The sequence below is a fragment of the Camelina sativa genome, chromosome 2 (assembly GCF_000633955.1).
Source record: "Camelina sativa cultivar DH55 chromosome 2, Cs, whole genome shotgun sequence".
Lineage (NCBI taxonomy): Eukaryota > Viridiplantae > Streptophyta > Magnoliopsida > Brassicales > Brassicaceae > Camelina > Camelina sativa.
Genome location: NC_025686.1, coordinates 28,493,025 through 28,502,262, shown reverse-complemented (window position 1 = coordinate 28,502,262; position 9,238 = coordinate 28,493,025). Strand labels below are relative to the sequence as shown.

The following is a 9,238-nucleotide window of genomic DNA, read 5'->3' as shown; positions in this document are numbered from 1 at the left end:
TTTTTTTTTTTTTTTTTTTTTTTTAATCATTCGAATTCGATTGTGTTTTTTTGAGTGAAGACGACAAAGCAAATTTGTGTAAGACTGACTCTTTCACAGGTCACTTGCCGATCAATTGGAAGGCAATGAGGATGAACACAACAAGTACCGTAACATGGTTGTACTGTATATAGTGGTAAGTAAGTAAGTAAGTGGCATTTCATAGAGATTTCAAAGTCTAGATCTTTTGGAGATCCCCACCTATATACATACTCTCAATGGCTTTTTACAGAAAAATCGTGAGATGTTTGAGCCATTTATTGAAGATGATGTTCCCTTTGACGATTACTGTAAAACCATGGACGAAGATGGCACTTGGGCTGGGAATATGGAGTTACAGGCAGCTTCTCTTGTCACACGGAGTAATATCTGTATTCACAGGGTAATCATAATAAGGCCTCTTTGCATGATCTACTTCCTTTTAAGACATACGTTTGTTTGAGCATTGGTTTCTTTGTTGCAGAGCATGTCACCGCGTTGGTATATACGCAATTTTGAAGATACACGAACCCGCATGATCCATCTGTGAGTACTTGATTCGGTTATAATGATTCTTTATTGGGTTATTGTAGGATCTGGCAAGATAGAGATGGTTGAATTTGCTTTTACTTATAGTTCCGTTTTTTTCAGGTCTTACCACGATGGGGAACACTACAACAGTGTGCGTTCGAAGGAAGATGCTTGTGAAGGACCAGCCAGGCCTGTTGTAATAGAGGTTTTACATTAAACTTTAGCTCGCTGTTTTTGGTATTATATATAGATGGTCTGTTTCTCTGTCCTAATGAATTCCAGTTTTGTGAAAGGCTGATGCTAAAGTTTCAGCAGCATCTAAACAAGCGAAAGCCACAGAGAGCAAGTCCAAAAACAAAGCTGATAGGTATAATATGGATGCTGGGGATATCAAAGTAGTCATGTCTGGTAGTTGCTGTGACAATGCTGAGAAAGCTGAACAGGTGATAAGCCGATCCTTGGTTGTTAATCTGTGAGAATATATGATCATTGTAAGTTCTCTCTTATCTGGAGGAGTCTCTCTTCAGGTCCTATTACAAGTAAATGGTGATGTGGATGCTGCGATAGAATTCCTGATAGCAGAGCTAGGAGTAGAGTCTTTGACTGAAAATGATTCAGAAATCGCTTCTACAAATCCAATGGTAGCAAATGATAGTACAACGGAAAGCACCAGAGAAGAATTGGATGATGAGGAATCAGCTAGCGCCAGTAACATTGGAAGAGTTCATGCCAAGTGTAGTTCACAGACCGATGATAAGGTTTGTTGGCTAGCTTAAAACATATGAGAAAGCTTTTTTCCTTAAGATTGCGTTTAAAACATGAACTGATTCTTGCAAAAACTGCAGAAGATCCCTAGGAATAAAACGTGTCCATGTGGTTCGAAGAAGAAATACAAGTCCTGCTGTGGAACAGCAACTGGAAGATCCTCTGTTAAACTGTTAGTGTAAGTTTCTTAAATCACTTCTACAAAACACTCAAAACAGGACTTAACTAATAAACAGATTTTTTTTTAATTAATTTGCAGAAGCCAAACAATGGAGTCGAAGAAGGGAAGGAAGAATTCGAGGAGAGGAACATCAGATGAAGTTGAAGCTATTGCACCAGATGTTGGTGCTCTGTGTATATAATAAATTCTCAGTTAATTAAGGTGATTACTCTTAATTCACTTGATTGACTCTTTTGTCTCTCAGAGATTGGGTACTTAATAAGGTTTGGTTTCTCTCTTTACAGGTGGAAACTGATGATTTTTTGAAGGACTCACTACAAAGTATACATAACAGCCTCAGGTCTGTGATTAGTTTGAAATTCAGATTAAAATTAGCTTTTGCTGCCTGATTAAACTAATGAAAGAAGAAACTCTTATATCGACTCAAGAGCATATATATGTATACATACATAGACAGAGCCAAAAAAAAATGCCCAAGGAGACACTAGCTCAGATGATTGTGATAATGGTGATGAAATGAATCAGTGACGAAAGAAGTGGAAGTTGTTAGGGGTGGGGTGGTGCCAAGGAGAAGAAGGGTGAGAGAATCCTGATGATGCTGCCATTCCCACTCGGCTTCCTCCACCGTCTGATCTGACTGCTGTCGTCGTCATGGCTAGCGATAGATCACTCCCTAATAATCTTTCCTCATCTCTAATCCTATTCGTTATGCTCGCAATCTTTAAAATGTCAATAAAACCAAATATCATCATTTTGATCATTTTCAGACAAAACCAATATTAATAGTACATACACAAACATGAACACTTACCTCGGATCTGAATCCTAACTCTTCCGAGTTTGATTCTCCTAGACTTAGATCAAGACTATGATCATTCCACTTCATCTCTGTTGGATTTTTTTACCATAAAAATTTGTGTGTTTTTCTTATAGGCTAAATATGTAAAAAAAAAAAAAAAATTACCTGGGCAGAGCTCTTCTCCTTGCTCGTATACTTTAGGGTCAAAGTTGGTAACTGCGTCTTTCCCATTACACTTTATTGCAGCTTTATCATAAGCTCTGTATATATTCGAAGTTAAATGTTTCGTACCAATATATTAATTTTTGAAAAGTGATGATGAGACATTGGACAGCAAAACCAGTACCTTGCAGCTTCAATCTCGGTATCAAAGAGACCCAAATAAACGTACCTGAAAAGAGAAAGAAAAAAAAGCAGACAGGACACTTCTTATTAATAAGAGAGTAAATTTTTTTAAAAAAAATTGACCCACAAAACTTTAAAGGTAATTATACTTTTTGTTGAGAAATTGACCCAAACGAGACTCCCATCTTCCACATTTGTGCAAAGTAACACCTCTGAATTTAGAACTGCCTCTTGGAAACCCAGTGCTTTGCCTTCGAAGAACATGCATAAACTCTTCCTTTGTCAAATCCCCCATCTGCCAGAAAAGAAAACAACATTTAATTGTGCTCTTTCTTCTGAGTAGTATTGAAAATTACTAGAACCAATATCTATAAAATAATACTATATATAACCTGTTTCAAATCGTCCATGTAGTCTTCAATGTCGAAATTAATATCTGCATCTACACCTCTGAATTTAATTGCCGCTCGATCATAGGCACTGTCACAAAATAATTACTGACCCAAAATTAATTGTATAACTAAAAAAAAATCGAACAATATGAGATAGTATATACTACTAATGTATTATTAGGTTCTTGCAGGAAACATACCGAGCAGCGGCATGTGCTGTGTCAAATCCACCTGCATGTGTATGTAACACCGATTTAGAAGAAACAAAGATAGACACACAAAGTAAATTCATAAACAAAAATATAAACCCATACCTAAGTACACTTGCTTCCCACAGTCCCTGCATAATTATATTCCAAAACCATTTTATGAACAATAATATTTGATGGATTAAAAGTATATAATCAAGGTATTACTTATTTGGTATATGATATCATATCATTGATATGGTTAAGAAGTTACCAAATATGTGACTCCCATCTTCCGGTTCGTCGGTAAAACGTGACTCCTCTATACTGAGAGCTACGTGAGCGAGGACCACGTCGGCTCTTCTTTAACGGCGGCGATATCTCCGGCGCCAGCTCATCTGGTCGACCTGACCTGCTCGGATCCGACTTACCCCCACCTTGGAAGCCGGAACCATATATTCCCGGTTCCATGACTTGACTCGGAAAGAAATTCCGGGTCACCGGAGGCACAGACGATAGCCACGTGGTAGATTGGGTCATGTAGTTTGACACGTGTCCAACCCGATTCCCTCTACTGTCGGATGCTTCGTGGTGGTCAGGTGAGTCGTTAAGGTTCCACATTTTTTTTTTTTCTTCCTTTTAAAAAAAAAAAAAAAAAAAGAGGAAAGAACAAGAAATTTGGGAGACACAACAAGACTTAAAGATGAGAAGACAAGAACAATATTTAAGGTGAGTTATATAAAGGAACTTGTAATAAATAAATAAATAAAAAAAGATTATGAGGATCCATATGAATAGAAATATCTGACCCTATTCATCATCATCACTAGAGAGGTGCAGAAGAATTTTATCAATGAAAGGAGTAAAAACAAAAAATTATTAAATATAAAAATAAAAAAGTTGATGAGAAGAAATCAATATAGAAATATGATTCTTTCCCAATACGAGTGCATAAGACTGTCTCCTAGTTTTTGGTCTCCTGAGTATTTGACATCACAGTTTTTGCTTTATATAAAAAGGGAAAGTAAAATTCAGAAAATTCAAAAGTTTGCTGAAATTATTATGGACTAAAATGTAGGATGTAGATGGGAGTAGTGTCTATCTTTCTTATTTAATTTTTTTTATTGTACTATTTAATTTCTCCTACTCCAACTACTCAAAATTTATCATTTTCACTCTTCTTTTATTATCGTTTTCCCTCTTTTATGGTATAGGACTCATATAATTGTAAATAGGACTAGAGAGACTCAAAGATTACTAGTATTAATATTTTTTATTTTTTACAAAAGGATGAACAAATCCGTGAAAAGAGTTTGGTATGAGAAAAAAAGGAAACGGAAATAATGTGATGGAAAAAAAAAAAAAAAAAAAAAAAAAAAAAAAGAGGTAATACCGAAAATGCCACAATCCAAGAGTACGGGAAACAAGTCTCTCTCAATCGTTTCCTCTGCTGCATCACCATTGGCTTTGATTACACCTTCACTCTCTTGGTTCCCATGCGTGTTCTCACGCTCTCTTTCACATTTAGATCTCTCTTTTTTTTTGCCTCAGAATCTTATTAATATTACATCAACTTTGAAATACATAAGTATCCGATCTATCAAAAAATTTGTTGGTTTTTAGGTACTAATCAGGAGAGTTCACACCAAAAAAAAAAGTTAACAAAATATTTTAGCGCTCATGTGTTTAAGAAATTTCAGCTGACAATATGAAAACAGTAGTGTGTAAACTGAAGAATATCGAAGAGTGTCTGCCGACCAAGGAAAAAACTTGTATATGTTTGACACAAATATTTCTTTATGTATTCTTTATAAAAAAGAAAAGAAAAAACGCATATTTCTAAATACGTGTTAAATAGTATACTAAAGCAAAGAAGAGGTGTGGGTAAAAAAGGAGAGCAAAAGCGTGAAAGAAGAATATCACAAGTGGGGGAGAGATACAGCCAAACCTTCCCCTAATGGAACTATGACGATGCTTTGATGCTCTCTGTTTCTTTCCCTAATTAGTAATTAAATAAAGCTCTCTCTCTCTCCCTTTTCTCTTATGCATTATACATATCTATCAATATGGTTTTGTTGTTTGATTCCATATTGGCAAATCTTAGCCCCACCATTGCCTCGCTAAACAAATCATTATCGGATAGCGTTTCTCTTTTTTTTTCTGATCGTAGATTGCTTTTTCCTCCTATCAATCATGGAGTCCAACCAATTTGAAGATGCCACAAGAGCAGAGATATATATTGTTACCATTACCAAACTATTATTCATTGATTAGCATGTAACAAATATAGGATACATGTATGTTTGATATTTATTCTGTATTATCGGTTTTGAAATTCTTCGTAAAGCTGGAAATTCAAATAAATTAAACCATAGTCCAATTTTTTTTGTTTTCTCTATAACCCCAAAATTAATTTTAGATTTTTGTTATTAAAACGTGTAAGAGGTGGAAATGTTGTTTCTAAATTTGAGTTTGTTTGCTTCTACACATAAAATTGAATTCCACACTTCGAAAATTTTAGTGGATCGAAAGAGTCAGATTTTAACACGCGTATTTGTAACGACATCTTTAAATTATGTATATGCTATAAGAGAGATGTAGATATTAAGGCTAATCTTGTAATTAGTTATGATAGAAGCCCTAGCATAAGTACTATATAAATGCATTGTAAATCACTCTTGTATGATATATCAATATACTCTTACCTTACATATGCTTGTGCACGTCTTTTATTCAACCTTATCATCATGATCTTCTACAGCCAGTTTTAGACTAAACAGAGTACTTAAATACTTAAACTGAATTAAAGATTAATGTACATGATAAACGTGGCTTGTATGAACCTTTTTCACTAGTGATATATACTATAATTAGAATTCGTACAAAGTTTAAAAACTGAGAGACACATAACACCAAAAAGTGTGTCGGCACAATCATCTCAAACTAGAAAACCTATAATTTACTAGTATGTTTTTTTTTTTCTTTAATTCAACATTATATACGATGACAGCTTGGAAACATCGGACGGTGTCAATGAAATCATCCTCGTACTGTCGTTGAATCTAGACAGTTGAAATTTTGTGGGCTCCATCTTTTCATCAAGATCACGGAAGCTTGATCTCTCTCTGCAAACGTGACTCACGTGAATGTATAAAACTCTTTTTACGTATCTCTCTACCTGTTTCAAAGTACTAACATATCTACTCGTTCGAATCATGAATCATCATCATTCATCATAATAATAACTTTTTACTATATCTAAATGTCATGATTGTTTTTGTATATAAACTGCATAAAAATCGCTTAAATAAATAAAACACGACGACTCCGGGCATTAATCTAGAATCTAGGATTAGGAGCTAGCAGCTAGTGTCGAATTGGAATTCAAGAAACCGATGGGTTACTCGACCAATGCACACACAACTCAATTTCCGGACGGTACATACCAAAATGGCATAAGGCATCGCGCAAGAAATCGACAAATAAAAAAGGAATCAAACTTGTACAATATCATATCAAGAAGGGCATATGAAGTTTGATTTTATTTGTTGTTTCTTTATTCTTTTGAAATCGTCTATTATTTACAAACTGGGCTTACCAATGTCTCATAGGCCAAACTGGGCTTACCAAATGAGCTGACGCTTTAATTATAGACCCAAAAGCTTACCGAATGTAAACCAAAATTGACGAACTTATTGGTTTTTTATCTTCAAGTTCAAAAAGTAGTTTCAGCCTTATATTAAAAAGCCCATTTAATTGTGCTGGTTTTTTTTTTTCAACCATAGGGCCACTGGCCGGCCTATTAGCCAAATTCCTATATTCGTAGAACCGGGATCAAATCCCGGGTGTGATGGTGCCTTCTATAATTGGACTTACCTCCTACCACTGCACTAAGATCACTTCACAATTGTGCTTGCTTTTATGAACGGCTCATCATAAGATGGATTAAACTGAGTTTATACATACACAATAACTACAAGATTAATTAATTAAAATATAAAAGTTCCCTGATGTTTTAAACTTTTGGATACCAAATTATGAATCAGGCTTTCACATTCCCCGGTACTATGCAAAGTGTGAACTCTTTTGATTTGATTGTGGTTTTTAAACTGCCTAACAAATTTAAAGAGATGATTCCATCGAGATAATGACAAGGAGAAACAAGGATCAGACAGGAAGTTTGGGTAAAGATGGGGACATGGTCAATGATTTTATATTGATCAGTCGACTCGTGTAATGGCAATTAGCCTTGGTCAGATTCGTGATTACGGTTCAATTATACTACTCTACTGTTTTTTCAATTTGTTTGATGTTAGAAGAGTCTAAAAAAAGAAAAAGAAAAACACCAAAATGCTCTCACTGTACTATGTGAGACAGATAAGAAGATAAAATAATTAAATTAAAATTTTAAGTTTGGTTCGGTTCGTGAATTATTTTAGCTATAAAAGAAAGTTTAGTAACAGAAGAAAAAGTGAAGGCCGATCAAATATCAAATCAAAGCTCCACCTTTGCCATTCTTGTCTTGGACTTATCCACCTGTACTCTTTCTTATTTTAGTATCTTCGCTTTTTTGTTTTGTTGGTTTCTTTTCTTCCCTTTTCTAATAATAACAAAGATTAATCAGAAACTATACTTTTTATGTTTCTACTTAATTTATTGTTACAACATATGTATACAAAGTAAGTGGGGGTTATTGGTTTAAAATTTGAATAGAGTTTTAGAGATTTGAAATGTTATGTAGAATCTGTTATTATTAGATCAAGATTTTGTTAAACTCTGTTAAAGTTTAGTGTTATTGGTTTGTGATTTGTAAAAAGTCATTTAAAATCTTAACAAATCTGGGTTATTGGATTCAGACTTTTATAAAGTCATTAAAAGTTTTGTGTTATTCAATTATAACAAAAGAATCTAGGATTGTTAATGAGTTCAATTATTATGTTATTGGTTCATGATTTTAGACACTTTCTTTACAAAATAAAGTCATGAAAGTATCATAAAAATACAAGATTGTTTAGAGGACTTTACAAGATTTTAGAAAACTAATCAACAAAACTCTCTAGCAATCTTTCACTTATTCATTTTTAATGATTTTGTTGAACTCTTCAAAAATCTTCATAAATCTCAAACCAATACCACCCCCTAATTTTTAATGTACTATTCATTAATAATAATATGATTTTTTACTTTTAATGTACTATCTTAACAATAATTTAAACCTTTTTATATATAAATAAATATTATTAATTTCGAATAACAGAAAATCGTTAATGTAGTAAACATACCAAAATAATACAATTCATGGCAGATAATAATGATATTCCCTATGTAAAAGGTTTTCTGCATAATAGAAAAAAATGGAGAAATGCGCCGACAAAAAATAATGGAGAAATGCAATACGTTATATGATAATATATGATATATATATATACATTTATTTTTAGTTCTCCTTGCCCCTGTCACAAACAAATACTAATAAATAATTATAAAATGCATGGTGAAGGAAACTTTCAAGCTCCGATATAAACTAAAATATACGTATGAAATTATTTATTAAAAGAACACATCTCAAAATAAAAGCAACAATAATTAATTTGTAATAATAGAAGTGAAAAAGATGGAGCATATAAAATCTAAATAGTACCCAGAACAAATGGAAATGGAGCAGAAGACAAAAAAACAAAACACCCCTCCAAGCCAAGTCCCCCCGACGACTCAAAATCTTATCCATATTATTTATACATTACTACTACTATGTATATATATATAGAAGAAAACAAAAAAAAACATATAGACGTAATTAATAAAGATAGACAATGTCAAGTTGCTTTTATATGATATTGCATGTAGGTCATACTTTGTCCCGTTATTATTATTATTCAACTTGATATCCCATCCCTTCGATATAAATCTTTAACTAACGAACGAACGATCCCCTTAAATTTGAAATTATAAGAGGGCATTTTCTAACAAAACTGTTCCTAATCTTTTTTAATAAAGAAGACCTTTCTAAGATTTCCTA

At 33.4% G+C, this 9,238-nt stretch overlaps 2 protein-coding genes across 4 annotated transcripts in view; one reads left to right on the top strand and one right to left on the bottom strand.

The window, feature by feature from the left end:
- Nucleotides 1-2,041, top strand: part of LOC104744941 (OTU domain-containing protein 3-like) — a 2,848-nt gene extending 807 nt beyond the window's left edge. For 2 of the 3 annotated variants that reach the window (XM_010466079.2, XM_010466090.1), the window contains 9 exons: nucleotides 100-175; nucleotides 272-421; nucleotides 503-564; nucleotides 670-754; nucleotides 843-992; nucleotides 1,077-1,307; nucleotides 1,395-1,492; nucleotides 1,574-1,696; nucleotides 1,780-1,913. In XM_010466079.2, coding sequence (XP_010464381.1) covers nucleotides 100-175; nucleotides 272-421; nucleotides 503-564; nucleotides 670-754; nucleotides 843-992; nucleotides 1,077-1,307; nucleotides 1,395-1,492; nucleotides 1,574-1,676 — 955 coding nt within the window. In that variant the 3' untranslated portion in view covers nucleotides 1,677-1,696; nucleotides 1,780-1,913. Of the gene's footprint in view, nucleotides 1-99; nucleotides 176-271; nucleotides 422-502; nucleotides 565-669; nucleotides 755-842; nucleotides 993-1,076; nucleotides 1,308-1,394; nucleotides 1,493-1,573; nucleotides 1,697-1,779; nucleotides 1,914-1,948 lie in introns of those variants that run through there. The other variant, XR_760687.2, reaches the window with a different exon arrangement.
- Nucleotides 1,855-4,327, bottom strand: LOC104744957 (AP2-like ethylene-responsive transcription factor TOE3). The gene is made up of 9 exons (XM_010466102.2): nucleotides 3,494-4,327; nucleotides 3,346-3,371; nucleotides 3,232-3,262; nucleotides 3,032-3,119; nucleotides 2,789-2,934; nucleotides 2,641-2,685; nucleotides 2,460-2,554; nucleotides 2,307-2,383; nucleotides 1,855-2,214 (listed from the first exon to the last, which is right to left on the bottom strand). The coding sequence occupies exons 1-9, from the start codon at nucleotides 3,838-3,840 to the stop codon at nucleotides 2,017-2,019; spliced, it is 1,053 nt and encodes a 350-aa protein (XP_010464404.1). The 5' UTR covers nucleotides 3,841-4,327; the 3' UTR covers nucleotides 1,855-2,016.